Source organism: Lithobates pipiens, unplaced genomic scaffold, assembly GCF_037356315.1.
Source record: "Lithobates pipiens isolate NorthernLeopardFrog02 unplaced genomic scaffold, aLitPip1_a1.2 Scaffold_18, whole genome shotgun sequence".
NCBI classification, from domain to species: domain Eukaryota; kingdom Metazoa; phylum Chordata; class Amphibia; order Anura; family Ranidae; genus Lithobates; species Lithobates pipiens.
Window position 1 is genome coordinate 623184274 of NW_027507758.1, and position 16978 is coordinate 623201251.

The 16978-nt window shown below is 44.0% G+C and overlaps 2 protein-coding genes across 4 annotated transcripts in view; one reads left to right on the top strand and one right to left on the bottom strand.

The window, feature by feature from the left end:
• The window catches only part of LOC143989514 (uncharacterized), a 129089-nt gene that overhangs the window by 35600 nt on the left and 76511 nt on the right, over window positions 1-16978 (top strand). The gene's annotated exons all lie outside the window — the stretch shown is intronic.
• LOC143989459 (uncharacterized) lies at window positions 5437-15680 on the bottom strand. Of its 3 annotated transcripts, XM_077489589.1 has the most exons (8): window positions 15618-15680; window positions 10813-11060; window positions 10359-10686; window positions 10145-10242; window positions 9837-10055; window positions 9523-9747; window positions 9295-9433; window positions 5437-7904 (listed from the first exon to the last, which is right to left on the bottom strand). In XM_077489589.1, the coding sequence occupies exons 3-8, from the start codon at window positions 10441-10443 to the stop codon at window positions 6907-6909; spliced, it is 1764 nt and encodes a 587-aa protein (XP_077345715.1). In that variant the 5' UTR covers window positions 10444-10686; window positions 10813-11060; window positions 15618-15680; the 3' UTR covers window positions 5437-6906. The 3 variants fall into 3 exon arrangements, with proteins under 3 accessions (XP_077345715.1, XP_077345716.1, XP_077345717.1); XM_077489590.1 differs by lacking the exon at window positions 9837-10055; XM_077489591.1 differs by lacking the exon at window positions 9523-9747.

Consider the following 16978-nt stretch of genomic DNA (forward strand, 5'->3'; position numbering starts at 1 on the left):
CAAGGCTGATAACAGGAAAAAAAACCCTGGGAATCCATTTCTCCTTCACTGAGGAGCTTACATTGGTTAACCGTAAAGAATCGGATCACGCTCAAGACCCTCTGCCTCACCCACAAATGCTTGCATGGAGACGCTCCTCAATACTTACATGAGAAAATAAAACGCTACACACCCTACCGCAGTCTTCGATCACCTAACAAAAACCTCCTCCTCATTCCCAAATCCCAGTACAAATCAAAGAGGGAACGGAGATTCGCTGGCCAAGGACCTCGGCTACGGAACGCTTTACCCATCAACATCCGTTTGAAAGAAAACCACCTGGCCTTCAGAAAAAAAACTCAAGACCTTCCTCTTCTAGAAGCTGGACAACAAAAGCTCTTTGCAGCGCCTTGAGGCGATTCAGTTCGCTATACAAATTATTTCATTCATTCACTGACGTAAGTCAGTTTTTTTCCACAGTAGCATGACAATCCCTCCACCTCCGGTCTAACCAATCACTCTCACCTTATGGCATGGACCCCTGTGCAAACAGGTGGTCATGCAAGCGGGTATCAAAAGGGTTAACACGGGCCATAAACTTCTCTCACGTCTCCTTAGATCTCAGCAAGGGCATCAGGTCATGGGTAGAAAGAAAATATCTAAGTGCTCACCGCTTAATTATAAGATTCAATTTTTGTGTTCAGACACAAACTACTCACATAAAGATGATAAAAACACAGCATGTAAAGCCGACAATCGTGTTAGTTCAGTAGGGCAGCAGCGGGTGAGATCATGCGTACCTCCTCCCCCGTACACGTTACGTTCAATCAGAGCTTCAACGTCACCGGACTCCTCCCCCCTTCATTAACAGATGGAGGCACTGCCCCCCCCCTTCCCTTCATTAACAGATGGAGGCACTCCCCCCCCCTTCCCTTCGTTAGCAGACGTTGGCACTTGGGGAAGGGGGGAGGAGTCCAGTGACGTCGATGTCCGTGACATCACCGGATCTCCGACAGCCGAGAGGTGAGTACTGACCAAAAGAATTTTGATCGATCAAAAAAATGATTCGATTAATCGAGGAATTAATCTTTAATTTCCGCAGCCCTAATATATTTATTACATTTTTTTTTTATTTAGCTGTTTTTTTCTTGGTACTACCATAACCTTCCTCCAAAGAACAATAAATTCTCCTGATCCTGATGTGTATGTACATGTAGTACAGCCCAGAAACAATAGTGTGCATTTTGTTTGTTTTTATCCCACCTAAAACACACAGACACTGATACTAATTAAAAAAATAAATAAATCCCCCCCCCCCAAAAAAAAAAAAATACTGACCTTGACCCAAACACTAACCCTGGCACTGACCTAGATCAAACCTTGATCTAAGTATTTTTTACTATTATTTTATTTATCATTATTTTCTTAATTTTATTTTATTTTTTATACACACTTTTTCTTTCTGTGCAAGAGAGTGATACAATGTACTTTTCGCCTCTATTCACAGAAAAAGAAAACGGGGGGGGAACAGGGACTGATCAGAGGCTATCGCAGCAATCAAGAGTTCTGGGTCCCGATCGTTAGTACGGGGCTTGCGGTGCTGAGAGCACACCGTGCACAAGGGGAGGTGCACAAATATGCGGCCCAACAGCAAAAAGCCCAGTTCATAGGGGCCGCATATTGGTGTGACGTCGGCATGAAGGGGCTAAATTTCATTTGCGTTTGTGATTTTAAAATCTTGTTTAATAAGAAAAACTGGTAAAACGATGCAAACAAAATATTTACTGAAAAGGGTCCTGAAGAAGAAGAGAGGCTATAACGCAACAGAAAACATAAAGGGTTTGAGTGGAAATATGTCACAAAGTCCTGGTTCTGTGCATTCAGCAAAGTCATGTCAATGAACATAAGATGGCTCAGTACAATCTTGGCTGATCACTACTCACTAGGGGGGAACCGCTGGGGGAATCAAGGATGGAGAAAGATCTGAGGGTTCTAGTAGATCAGTGTTTCTCAACTCCAGTCCTCAAGGCGCCCCAACAGGTCATGTTTTCAGGCTAACCATTATTTTGCACAGGAAATCCTGAAAACATGACTTCTCTGGGCACCTTGAGGACTGGAGTTGAGAAACACTGTAGTAGATGACAGATTGAGCCAGTGGCGTAACTAGAACCTTCAGGACCCCGGTGCAAGAAACCATGAAGGACCCCCCTAAACCCCAGCCAGGGCCCTTCCCTCCGAGTCCGGCGGTAGAACTCCAGGGCGTGGTCTCAGGTATGACCTTTGTGAGTCCTGTAATTCCACCACTGGTATCAGTTGTTTTTTTTATTTTTATTTTTTTTTTATTTTTTTTACATTTTTAGGTGCCCCATTGGGGGACTGTCCCTAGGCAGGATGGGGTCCCTGTCCCCAGAAGAGATGAGGACCTTTTCTCCAGGGCAGATGAAGTTACTGCCCCCAGGTGAGAAAGGGTCCCTGTCCCCAGGGGAGGTGGGGGTCCCTGTCCCCAGGGGGAGATGGAGGGGGTATGTAATAGTGTGTGGGGGATGGGGTCCTCTCACTCACCATGACCAAGCTGTAGGCCGCGCACTCATCCATGTTGGCCTGGGCTCCATCCAGTGTGTTGGATGGGCGATCAGCATATCTCCCAGAAAGACCTTTCATCATCTGTGTATGAAGGGGGAGGAGGGGGGCTGGCAGACAAGCCTGCAGTGTCCCCCGGGGGGCTCTCATAGGGCTGTACTGCATCTGTGTGCTTAAAGTTTGTTTGCTCAGGAGAAGTATGTAGTGCAGTGTGGACCAGACTCGGGGGGGGGGGGGCGGGACTCTGGCTGGGGAGAACAGACATCGGACTGAGGGGCAATGCATGGAGCAGGAGAGGGGTACTCTGAGGAGCCAGTCGGGGACACAGGTCATGCAGGGAATGCACAACTAAAGAGCAGCCAGTGCGATAGTCGAGCATGGAGCTCTGCTAGTCACCCTCCACCTCTAGCCACCTGTGTGCATGGTGCATTGGTACCCCTAACTGCCTATGCTGCTGCCGGCCATATGTAGAGGGGGCTGCATGGGCCCCCTGCATCACAGGGCCCAGTTGCGGTCGCGACTGCTGCACCCCCTATAGTTACGCCCCTGGATTGAGCAATAGCATGCAATGTTAAGCTGCAGCTACCAAAGTCAGCAGAATATTAGCATGCATAAAAGAGGTATATACTCCGGAAATAAAACTATAACCCTCTCACTTTATAAAACTCTGGACCAGCCACATCTAGAAAATTCTGTCCAGTTCTGGTCACCAGTCCTCAGAAGGAATGTGCTGAAGCTGGAGCGAGTCCAAAGAAGGGCAACAACGCTAATAAGGGGACTGGAGGACCTCAATTATGTGGAACGACTGCAAACACTAAAGCCCCTTTCACACTGGGGCAGGAGTGGCGTCAGCGGTAAAATGGCACTATTTTTAACGCCACTTTACCATCGTTTTCGCAGCGGTATTTGGCCGCTAGCGCTCGAAAAAGGGTTAAAACTGCCCGCCGCAAATCGCTGCTGCAGCGGCACTTTGCCCGTGGTATACCTGTGCTGCCCCATTGCTTTCAATGGGCAGGAGCGGCGTATACACCGCTCCAAAGATGCTGCTTGCAAGAGTTTTCGTTAACGTCCTGCCAGCGCACCGCTCCAGTGTGAAAGCCCTCGGGCAGCTGTTTCAGAGTGCTTTGCAAGCACTATTTTTAGCGCTGCAATGCCTGCAAAGCGCCCCAGTGTGAAAGGGGCCTTAATGTATTCTCGTTGGAGAAGTGATGCTTGAGAGGAGATACCATTTACAAATAGCTGAATGGTGATCCCAGCATAGGAAAAAAAAACAATTCAGTCTCATGCCCCGTACACATGATCCGAAATTCCGCCAGTAAAAGTCCGATGAGAGCTTTTGGTCGGAAAATGTGATCGTGTGTATGCTCCATCGGACTTTTGCTGACGGAATATCGCCCAGCAAAAGCATGAATGAATGTTCTCAAATTTTCGGTCGGAAAATGTTCCGATTGGAAATTCCGATCATCTGTACAAAATTCCGACGTGCAAAATTCTTACACATGCTCGGAACAATTCGACGCATGCTCGGAAGCATTTAACTTCATTTTCTTGGCTCGTCGTAGTGTTGTAAGTCACCGCGTTCTTGAAGGTCGAAAGTTCAGAGAACTTTTGTGTGACCGTGTGTATGCAAGACAGCTTGAGCGGAATGCCGTCGGAAAAAGGTGGCATAAGAGAACACGTGGCCATCCAATGAGATTGGAGAAGCGGTTTAACCGTAAGCTGTGCAGGGGGGGGGTTTCACTGTCAGTGTGATACAAATGTGGCACTCTCTTCCACAATTGGTGGTGTCAGTGGGGAGTATGGATATTTTTAAAAGACTCTTGGATGTGTATCTTAAAGAACAGGGATATGGGAAATAATTATAGACACTGACACATGTGCACCTACCCAGGTTGAACTGGTTGGACTATTGTCTTTATCCAACCTTGCCTACTAGGTAACTATGTAGTGTAAATCCTGTATAATAATATTGTCCAGCATGAAATTACTGTGTGAATGAATACAAATATGATGGGTATTCGATGACTATTTCAGCAAGGAGATGTAATGTGTCTCACCTGCCTTCCGTACCTTTTAATATAGAGGTGTTCAGGCTTAAAATGTTGCTAATTAACCACTTCAGCACCGAACACTTTTACCCCCTTCCAGTCCAGGTCATATTTAAACTTTCAGCGTGGTCACACTTTGAATGACAAGTACTCACTCATGTAACACTGTACCCATATGCCATTTTTATCCTTTTGTTCACACTAATAGAGCTTTCTTTTGGTGGTATTTAATCAAAGTGTTGTTTATTTTTTGATGAACAAAAAAAGACTGAACATTTTGAAAAAAAAGTTTCTGTTATAAAATTTTGCAGATAAATAATCGTTCTTCATAAATGTAGGCAAAAATCTATTCTGCTAAATTTCTTTGGTAAAAATAATCCAAATCAGTGCATAGTATTTAGTCTGTGTGAACATTATAAAGTCTACAAACTATGGTATATATATATATATATATAGATATATTTGAAAACGGATCAATCCTGATCTACTGATGGACTAACTGATCTCATTTCTTGAGGCCCAAAAATGCCAGGACAGTACAAATACCCTCCAAATGATCCTTTTTTTGGAAAGCAGTCAGTCTGAGGTATTCAGTGAGAGGCATGGAGAATTTTTTTGTCACAATTTTTTGGAAAATTAAAAAAAATCATCATATGACTGGTGTGGTGGTGATCAGGGACACTGAATGGTGACAGTATGTTAAAAAGAAGAAAAAAAAATGTTTTTTTTCTTTATTATATTTATTTTCTTTTTTTTTTTAGGATGTTTTTTGCACATACTGTGACCAGGGCAGTATAATGTTAACATAGTAACAGTGTACTACTTTGCAGAAGTGATCAGGATTTTATTTTGCTTATAACAGTGAGTTTTTTTCTTATGTGTGTACTGTTGTGATTAGCCATAGCTAATCATATTGTACAGATTATTATTATTATTATTACAGCATTTATATAGCGTCAACAGTTTGCACAGCACTTTTCAAAATGAAGGCAGACATTACAGTTACAATACAATTTTTTGGTACAAGAGGAATCAGAGAGCCCTGCTCACAGATAGGCTGTGATTGGCCCTGTCTGTACCATGTAATCACTGTGACCAATCACAGAGATCAACTCAACAGTACACAACGAATGGCTATGAATGGGAACCATTCATTGTTTACAATTGCCATGTGATCTGCCTTGATTGGTCACAGGGATCACATGTTACCACAAGAGGCCCTGTACACTGATCTGTCATCTTCTGTGTCCAGTGACAGAATCACACCACAGCGTGGCCTGTGGGGTGATCCTGGGTGGACATCATATTACATCCACCCAAAATGGCAGCGATCCCGCCCGACCTACATATTACTATAGGCTGGGTGGGAAGTATTTAATTGAGGCAGGTAAAGATGTCCTCATTCTTGCTGTACTAGTATTATCTCAGGAGACATGAAATACATTGAAGTTTTGACTTAGTCAGTAACAGTCATCCAGAAATTTGTGTTCGGCCATTCTACCAGCTGAACAATTTACGATGATGAGTTTGATACTATTAGCGAGGACGGATATCTGCTTGCTGTTCCAATGACTTTAGCCTGGACTTGAAGGGTTTATGATGGCTATTAAGAGTCAAATTGGGATGTGTATTATGTTGGGTTCTGGTAGTTGGGGTTTATGATGGCTCAATCAAAGGGCTATTTGTTTTCCATGCCTTGTTGTGATGTTGGTTGATTTGGGTAGGAGGTTCTGCTGTGTCCTATCAAGGATGTTTTGGAATGCAGCTAAAAGTGTGAGAATTGCAGTTGTCCTTCCGGGATTATGGAAAGCAGATCACTGCTGTTAGGGGTCTCCGCTTCTAAAAAAAAAATGTCAAGGCTGACCTCTGAACAACATAGCTGCCCTGGTTCTTCTCAGAGCTTTTAGGGGGCCCACTGAGCATTATCATCAAAATAAGCATTTGTTCTGAGTTATAGCAAATCTCCCCCTAAGTGTTTGTGAAAGCGTACAGCACAAAAAATGTACTTGGCCATTGAAAGGTAATGACTCCAATTTTATTTTTCTCCTACTATCAATGGCCAACACAGTACAACACTTCATCCATGTCTTTGGTGATCTCTGATCTCCTTATCAACTGTTTCTTACATGATGAAGATCAGCCATGGAGTATATCTGAGGTGTATATCAGGGTGTGCTTCTTCCCCACATGAGAGCTGTGATGTCCAGCAACATTCATATAGAAGACACCAATACACCTCGAGGGTTGTGTGGGATCCCTGATGTACAGGAAGACAGGACTTCAGTGAGGAACAATTCCCTCATATAGGACAGGAATGTGGCTTCTCACCTATGTGCAATCTCTGATGTCTGGAAAGATTGGACTTCACTGAAAAACACTTCCCGCACACAGGACAGGAATACGGCTTCTCCCTCATGTGCAACCTTTGATGGTTGTAAAGAGTGCACTTCTGTGAAAAACTTTTCCCGCACTCAGGACAGAAGTACGGTTTCTCCCCTGTGTGAGATCTCTGATGTACGGAAAGATGGGATTTACGTGAAAAACATTTTCCACACTCAGGACAAGAAAGTGGCTTATCGCCCGTGTGTAATCTCTGATGTCTGGAAAGATGGAACTTCTGTGAAAAACATTTTCCACACTCAGGACAGGAATACGGCCTCTCCTCTGTGTGAGATCTCTGATGTTTGTTAAGATTGGACTTCTGTGCAAAACATTTCCCACACACAGCACAGGAATAAGGCTTTTCCCCCGTGTGAGATCTCTGATGTATGACAAGATCTGATTTTTGTATATAACATTTCCCGCACTCAGAACAGGAATATGGCTTCTCGCCTGTGTGCAATTTCTGATGTCTGTAAAGTTGTGACTTAGATGAATAACAGTTGCCACATTCGGGGCAGAAAAAAATAGGCTTTATACCTGTGTGCAGTCTGTGATGTTTGTAAAAATTAGACTTATGTGAAAAACATTTCCCGCACTCAGGACAGGAATACGGCTTCTCTCCTGTGTGAGATCTTTTATGCACATTAAGATCGTATTTAAAACGGAAACACTTCCCACACTCGGCACAGGAAAACCTTTTCTCCGTTGGAAGGACGGCACCGTCCCTCACAGTCTGAGGTTCCTCAGGATTAGAGGAATACAATGGTCCATCTACACTGTGTGGTGCCGGATGGACATTTGAGGTAGTCGGGTTTTCTCCTGGACTATACTGTGTGATGTCCTCATCTTCTACTTTACAGTCTGGAGACAAAGTGAGACAATCCTCTGAGGTTTTCCTCATCTCCCGTCCATCTACTAAAATAGAAATAAAAAGATTATTACTAGACATGAGCTGATTGGTTCCCCTAAACCAGGACTCCGCCCACATCAGGCAGCTTTGTCTCTGAGGATCTTACAATTCCCCCCTCAAGGTAACTAGTAAATGGGTCTTCTGAATATCCTACCATTTCTTTATTCATGGACCTTAATCAAAGTGAAGAAACAACAATAGCTGTCTTTTATAGAAGTGACAGTGATGAGGGGATTATAGGACGAGTGTCCCCTCCCCCTCTATCACTCATTGCCATCTTCCCAACACAAGAAGTCCTGCACTTCCTTATTTAGTCCATGATTTAGTCATGAATAACAGCGGGGCTGAGCCCCACCAGAGGTCAGAGAGTGAGGATGGGGGGAGAACAACCAAGATGAAGACTGGACTGATCCTGAAGACCACCATCATTAGGTTATTGACTCTTCTCTCATTATCTTTTTCTGTTTAAGGATGTTATCACATTATTATCAACAACATTATTTTCTAAAAAATGTACAGCTGTTAGAAAATGGGTGTAACAATGGAGAATACATATTATGTTTATACAGTATATAGCAGTGGGTAGAGAATAGAGCACAGAAGTCAGGGGTATGTAACCCAAAACTTATTTTATAGGATACATCAGTCAGGAATATATAGTACTTGAATGGTGTAACGTACAACATAGAATATATAGTACAGGGGTCAGAACTATGTACCATGCAATATACAGAAAATTATACAATCAAGATTCATATTATTGGTATTCAGTAATCAGTGGAAGCTTTAATGTTTACATGATACAAGTTGCAGAGGTCCCACACCGCTGCCTCCCATCTCCTGAGACTGTAGTCAGTGACTTGGGCCTGAGACTATACGGACATATCCCTCCACCCGGCACAGCCAGCAAACAACAGAGCAAGTAACCCCGGGAGAATTGTTCTGTCAGGGATCTTACTAGAGCTGGGCAAGGAGAAGAATCCCGAAGAGGCATGTTCCAGGTGTCTAGGTCGAGCAACAGCTATTAAGCAACGGCTACTAATAAAAGGTTTTCATGTTGCAGCACTATTACTCAGTGGCTTACCAGAAAGTCTTAAAACACTTGCCACACCACTTGATGCACATCCAAATGATGAACTGACATTGGAAAATGTTAAGGGCAAGTTTGTGGATAAATATAAGCGTAAAACAAAAAACATAAATAGCGATGGTGTTTATGTTGCAGAGTCTGCTTTAAAGACGAAAAATAGGAATAAAAACAGTAACGCCCAGAAAAGTGGACTGTGCACTGTCTGTTCTGTAGTGCTATATACAGAATTTCTAACAGTTTACTCTACTCTGGACCAATCAGTGAGCAGTATGGGTGGAGGAATGTATTTAGTGTTAATGACCCACCTGTGCTGATCTCTGTGGGACTGTCCTCCTCTACAAATGTCCACATTATTCCATCCTCCATAGACTGCTGATCATCCCTCACATACGTCTCTTCTTCTTCCACTTTAACCTCAACTTTAAAATCTCTCAGGTTTCCAATCTGAAAATAGAATAAAAATGACATCAATGGCAACAATGCAAATTATGTACAGATCCTAAAGATAATATCAGTTATTATTCCTCATCTACCTGATGATGGTGGGGGATGGTGCAACCTTCCTGTGTGGAATCCCGGGAATACAGAGGACGGGGACATCTCTCTGGTGGGTTTTTGTAGCTGGATGACTCCATCATGTTCTCCCAGTACAGATTTTTGTGTTTATTTAGGAACTCTGAGTCCTCCATCACCCCATCATCATCCTCCTCTTTTATCTCTTCTCTGACATCAACCTTACAATCTCTCAGGTTTCCACTCTGAAGATGTAATAAAAACGACATCAATGGTAACAACACAGATAATGTACAGAGCCTAATGATAATATCAGTGATTGTTCCTCATCTACCTGATGATGGTGAGGGAAGTTGTGACCTTCCTGTGTGGAATCCCGAGGATGGAGACATCTGTCTGTTGGATTTCTGTTACTAGATGTCTTCACCATGGTGTCCTGGTACAGATCTTTGTGTTTTTTTAGAATCTCTGACTCCGCCATCACCCCATCCTCATCATCCTCCTCTTTTATCTCTATTTTAACTTCAACTTTAGAATCTCTCAGGTATCCACTCTGAAGATATAATAAAAATGACATCAATGGTAACAATGCAGATAATGTACAGATCCTAATGATACTATCAGTGATTGTTCCTCATCTACCTGATGATGGTGAGGGATGGTGTGACCTTCCTGTGTGGAATCCCGGGAATACAGAGGACGGGGACATCTCTCTGGTGGGTTCCCATTACTGGATCCATCTGTAGGAAACACACACACTGACTGAATACATTGTTTCTATGTGTTTATCAGATGATGGGGGATCTAGGTGGAGCCTCCGTACTGCTCTCTCCTTTACAATAAAGTCTCCTCTTACCCGGTGATGTGAGGGGCGGCTGATTGTCCATCATGACGTCCTTGTAGAGATCCTTGTGTCCTTCTAAATACTCCCACTCCTCCATGGAGAAATAAGACAGTTACATCTTGACACACACAATGATACAGTCACCATCCAGACACATCCCTTGTCTGTTACTGGATAATGTCCCAGAATTCCCAGCACCGCTCACCTCTCCTGTCAGCAGCTCCATCATCTTCTTGGTGACTTCTAGAATCTTCTCCATGTTGTGTCTCTCAGGTTTTAGGGAGTCACATGGAGGCACTGTGATGGTCATATGATCACCTGACTTCACAAGAGGAAATCTCTGTATTGAAGAACCAATAATATATCATGTTAGAATCCCAGAATCCTCCTCACCTCTCTGGTCAGGTCTGTGTTTTATTAATAGAGATAAGAGTGATGTCATGTGACCTCCCAGAATCCTCCTCACCTCTCCGGTCAGCAGGTAGATGATCTCCAGGGTGAGGTTTAGTATGCCCTCAGTCACGGGACTCCAGTCTTCCTCCATCCTTATTGATGTGGTCGTGTGATCTATGTGGGTTGCTCAGTAGATGGATAGCGGAGAATCATGTGGACGGTATTATTTGTACAATATTAGGATGGAAACATAAGGATTTAATAGGCAGACTGACCCCACTGCGAATTGGAGCAAATAGTTTGGGATACTTAGGAGTCTATCTATAGAAAAAAAAAACATTTGCATAATCATTCCTTTTGCAAATCTGCTTTCACATTTATTTTGTGCAAACTGGGCAATTAAAAATGTTCTTTAGGCTCTTTTTTTTTCTCTGCGCAAATGTTCTTTTATTATGGGCCGTAGTAAAATTGCACAATGAGGTCCATTAGATGGAGCTGAGCAGCACAGAAAATGCATGTATGTCTTTGTAACAAGAGATACACTTAACACATCTGGAGAACACTAGAGACTACATAGACTGCCATCACCTTGCGGTGCCTTAAACAGTGTGCAGTAAAAGTACCACACATTCAACCCCCATCATCATAGTATAAATAAAAGCTAGCCTGTACATTTATCTCCATCAAACTACTACAGAGACAAAGAGACCACATATGAGAGGCAGAGTTTCTGCACAGGGAGGTATTAGGGGTGAGCAGTTGCTGCACAGGGAGATAGTAGGGGGAGAGTAGTTGCAGCATGCGGAGATAATAGGGGGTGAGAATTTTCTGCATGGGGAAAGAGTAGGGGAGATCAGTTGAAGCACAGGGAGAGAGTAAGGAGCAAGCAGTTGATGCATTGGGGAGAGCAGTTTCTGCACAGGGAGATAGTAGGGGAAAGCAGTTACTGCACAAGGAGATAGTAGGGGAAGAGCAGTTGCTACAAGGGGAGATATTAGGGAGCAAGCAGTTGATGCACAGGGAGATAGTAGGGGAAAGCAATTGCTACACAGGAAGATAGTGGGGGAAAGCAGTTGCTGCACAGGGAGATAGTAGGGGGAGCAGTTGCTGCATGGGGAGAGAATAGGGGGAGAGCAGTTGCTGCATGGGGAGAGAATAGGGGGAGAGCAGTTGCTGCAGGGGGGATAGTAGGGGGAGAGCAGTTGCTGCACGGGGGGGATAGTAGGGGGAGAGCAGTTGCTGCGCGGTTGGGGTATAGTAGGGAGAGAGTAGTTTCTGCACGGGGGGCTAGTAGCCTGTCTGGATGAACGACTACCGACAAAAACAGTATGTTGGTATCTCACGACATTATAAATAATAAATGCTGACACAAGAGCTGTGTCCTTCTCAGAATGTATTATTGCACACAGTAAAACACCATCATCACAAAACTCCCCATTTACCTCCCCTATAAATATTTTCATCTAAACCTCCATGACAAAAGCCCCCTATGACTCAACATGACCAGAATACTGGAGACTTATTTCTCCCATCCCCTGCTCCTGCAGGCTCCTCTGGGTTGAAGGACTGGTCCACACTGCCTCTTCTCCCTCAAGCTCCGGCAGTCGCAGGTTCTTCGATGTCAATAAAACCAATGCAGAGCGCAAAGTCCTTCATTAGACAAGAGGAGGGGGGATAGTCCTCTGCCAGAGCATAGGGGAGGAGATGAGAGCGGTGGGTGTTGAGAGAGCAGAGGATCTGATAAATAAAAGTGCTTTTCCTGATTCTTTACAACTAAATGGGCATTTAATCCTTTAAAGTGATTGTAAGGGTTGGGTTTTTTTTTTTTTTTTTTTTAAATAACAAACATGATACTTACCTCCACTGTGCAGTTCGTTTTGCACAGAGTGGCCGCGAACATCCTCTTCTGGGGTCCCCCGGCGGCTCTCGCGGCTCCTCCCCACATCAGATAACCCCATCGGAGAGGCGCTCTCCCGGGGAAATTACCTCGCGGGCGCGCTCCCGAGCCCAGCATTGGGCGTTCAGAGGCTGAATGCTGGACTCGGCCTTGCCCCCTCTCATTGTATTTGATTGACAGCAGCGGGAGCCAATGGCTGCTATCACTCTATCCAATCAAGAGCTGAGAACCCCCGGGCATCGGGTCAAGTTCCAGGGTTCAGGTAAGTAAAATGGGGGGCTGGGGGGTTTGTCACTGCCAGGTGTTTTTTTCACTTTAATGTATAGGATGCATTAAGGTGAAAAAACACAAAGGTTTACAACCCCTTTAAGTGGGGCTGTCCCTGTTTTACCAGGGCTGAATGCTCATTAAGGTCTTGGTCATTCTTCCTTTCCTCGAATGTGGGCTTTAAGGAAAAATACAATTTTACACACACGTGGTAACTAACTTCACTATCCCAACATGGTGAATAGACAACACTTTAACCACTTCAATACCGGGCACTTTCAACCCCTTTCTGCCCAGGCCCATTTTCAGCGCTGTCGCATTATGAATGACATTTGCGTGGTCATGCAGAGCTGTACCCAAACAAAATTTTTATCATTCCCCCCCCCCCCACAAATAGAACTTTCTTTTGGTGGTATTTGATCACCTCTGGGGTTTTTATTTTTTGTGTTCAAAATAAAAAAAGACCAAAAATTTTGAAAAAAAGGTTTTCTTTGTTTCAGTTACAAAACTTTGTAAATAAGTACGTTTTCTCCTTCACTGATGAGCAGTGTTAATTTAGTCAACTAAAATGACTAAAACATTTTAGTCGACTAAAACATTTTAGTCGACTAAATGAATACAATTTTAGTAGACTAAAGCCAAAACAATTGAGATGACTAAAATACGACTAAAACTAAAAGCCATGTTTAGTCAAAAGACTAAAATGAGACTAAAACTAAAATGCCATTTTAGTCAAAAGACTATGAATACAACTAAATTGCAATTACTGAAATGTACTGGAGATTTTAGTCGACTAAAATGTAGGACATTTTAGTCGACTAAAATGTACTGGAGATTTAGTGGACTGAATACGACGAAAACTAAAACAATTGCAGAAGACTAAAACTAAAATGCAATTTTAGTCCTAAGACTAAAATTAACACTGCTGATGAGGCACTGATGATGAGGCACTTATATGTAGCACTGATAGGCAGCACTGGTGGCAAGGCTGGGCAAAAAAATCGATTTGAATCGAGTTGAGAGGTCAAATCGATTCAAATTTTCAGCATACGGTTTTGTTTTTTTTCACCAGGATTGGCGCTGACACCGATTTGAATTGTGAATCGAGTTTTTGTTAAAAAAATAAAAAATCAGTTTTTTTTGGGAGAAAATCGCTCCAGCTCTAACTGATGGGCACTCATAGGCAGCATTTGTGGGAACTGATGGGCGGCACTGATCAGGAGGCACTGACGGGCAATCACTGATGGGCACAGAGTGCCATCCTAATGCACAGTGATTGGCATCCCTGGTGGTCTCACGTGGTGGTCACCAGTGGGCATCGTCGATGGGTCTGCACTGATAATCAATGTGCCGATTATCAGCGCAGACCCACCATCAGTAGAGCAGCCGATCGTTTCTCCTCTACTCGCGTCTGTCAGTGCGAGAAAAAGCCATGGGTCAAGTTCCAGGGTTCAGGTAAGTAGAATGGGGCACGGGGGGGGGGGGGGGCACTCACTGCCAGGTGTTTTTTCACCTTAATGTGGAGGAAAAGCCGATAAATGGCTCTTCCCATTTACACTGTGATTGGACACAGCTGATCACATGGTAAAGAGCCTACATTAGAGGCTCTTTATCAGGATCGGAGATGCGGTGTGTCATACTGACACACCACCGATCGCCGCGCCGGTGGCTTATCCTGCTGGACATCATATGACGTCCAGTCAGGATAACGTAACCACTTTGCGGCTGTCATTTTGGTATATGGCGGACGGGAAGTGGTTAAAAGTTTAGCATTAACCGTGAATAATATTGCCAGAATTATTGCTCTCCCATTTGTGAGGATCCACTGCCAATAGCCCCCATGTGATAGCATAGTAGAAATGACAGGTCCTCTTTATGGAAACATCAGGGGCCTATTAGGCCTCTAACATCACCTATGGACCCCAGTGAAGCTGACGAAGTACAGATCGGGATTAATCATCTGCTTCCATGACCACATTGACCGGAGAATGACAGCTCTGAACCTGGAAGTGATGAAATGTTCGTATCTTCTGGGATCATTCCCTGGAGAGGAGATCGGAGAACTGATCACCCTCCACTCCATGTGCTATGCCCAGTGTTTCGTCACAAATGGCGACCCGTCATATTTGGCTATCCAATGGACTGCACGTGCGTGATGCCGCCATATGCGTTCCACCCCTCAGTTTATGTTCAAGCCCCACCATCCAAGTGGACATAGAGTTAGACTATATTTATGCCGAGCAAAGCGAGCCCGCGAGGGGGTCCTGTGTTGGAACGCATATGGCGGCGTCGCACGCGCACACTCCAGCGGGTAGCCGAATGTGATGGGTAGCTGAATGTGACGTGGCACCAGTCCAGGGCCTGCAGGAGAGGCAGCGGAGCCCGAGATACATGAAGGAGGAAGTAACTTACAGGAAGTTAGTTATTTTTAGAGGAAGGGCGTGGAAGTGCAAATTTCAATACAACCCGAATCTAAATCTCATCCCTCATTAATAGAGACTGCTAATAAAGGTGAGACAGCAACAGAATGCTCCAGACCCATATGTGGGGAAAATGTTCTGCCCCTGAAGGGGTTAATCTAGGTTTCCACACTATATATGTGTGTATCATCATCTGCTGGAGATAAAAGACATCACAGTGACTATGGAGGAAGAGGACGGACGTGACGGGGGGGGGGGGTCACTGGGTGTAAATAGAAAATAAGATCTTATTACCCCCCTCTGCTGCCACTTCCAGTAACGACTGCTCTCTACTTCTTCCCGACTTGCCTCTCACCCAGAACATCCTATTTATACCTGACATCACTTCCTGTCTGCATTCCATAGAGATGTTCTATCTCTGTATAAGTGAGATCACCATCTTGTGGCGTTCAGAGGAACTTCTCGTGGTGTGAACACGGCCTTGTGCTGTGTGTGTATGTACTGTATATCCCTATAGATGGGGTCATCTCCACTTCCACCAAGGGGGATAGAAATATATTACTGCCTAATCCAGCCTTTCTCAGCCAGGGTTCCTCCAAACGTTTCTAGGGGTTCCTTGATCAATGAACAATTTCTGTCTCTCAGTACAACTGACATCAATCATCTGTAAGGGGGGCAGTCTTCCCACCGGTGACGATGTAAGAATGCATTTTTCCCACTGACATAAGGGTTTTTTGTTCTCACATTAGTCACCAATATAAGGGACCATTACACTGACCACTGATATAAGGTGTTCCTTCTCCCATTGGTCACCAATGTAAGGGACCACTACACTGACCACAGATATAAGGAGGTCCTTCTCCCATTAATCACCAATGTAAGGGACCACTACACTGACCACTGATATAAGGGGTTCCTTCTCCCATTCATTACCAGTATAAGAGATCACTACACTGACCACTGATATAAGTAGGTCCTTCTTCCTTTGATCACCAATGTAAGGGACCACTACACTTACCACTGATATAAGGAGGTTCTTCTTCCTTTAATCATCAATGAAAGGTTTCTAGGGGTTCCTTGATCAATGAACAATTTCTGTCTCTCAGTACAACTGACATCAATCATCTGTAAGGGGGGCAGTCTTCCCACCGGTGACGATGTAAGAATGTCTTTTTCCCACTGACATAAGGGTTTTTTGTTCTCACATTAGTCACCAATATAAGGGACCATTCCACTGACCACTGATATAAGGAGGTCCTTCTCCATTTAATCACCAAAGGGACCATTACACTAACCACTGATATAAGGGGTTCCTTCTCCCTTTGATCACCAATGTAAGAGAAAACCACAGGTATCAGTGATATACTGTACCTCTCTTCTTCTTCTGCTTTAAGCTCAAATTCTATATCGATTGAATCTACCCACTAAAAGCAAGAAAATGAGAGTTAATATCATCTGTAAGATATAGGCTTTAATATTGTAATATCACATAACAAAATTCCACATATTGTCTTCCCAAGTCCATGTTCTAGATGCTCCTTCCCACCAACCTTGTAAAGATGAGGGATGGTATGACCTTCCTGTGTGGAATCCTGTGTGGGTTCCTGGTATTAGGTGGCTCGATCATATCCTCTTGTGCCTCTGAAAACTCCATA

Coding starts and splice junctions, on each gene's coding strand:
- LOC143989459 (XM_077489589.1), bottom strand. CDS start 10,443: ATGGAGGAGTGGGAGTATTTAGAAGGACACAAGGATCTCTACAAGGAC. Junction 9,434..9,522: donor CCATCCCCCACCATCATCAG/GTAGATGAGGAA, acceptor TTCTATTTTCAG/ATTGGAAACCTGAGAGATTT. Junction 7,905..9,294: donor TCCCACAGAGATCAGCACAG/GTGGGTCATTAA, acceptor TTTCTATTTTAG/TAGATGGACGGGAGATGAGG.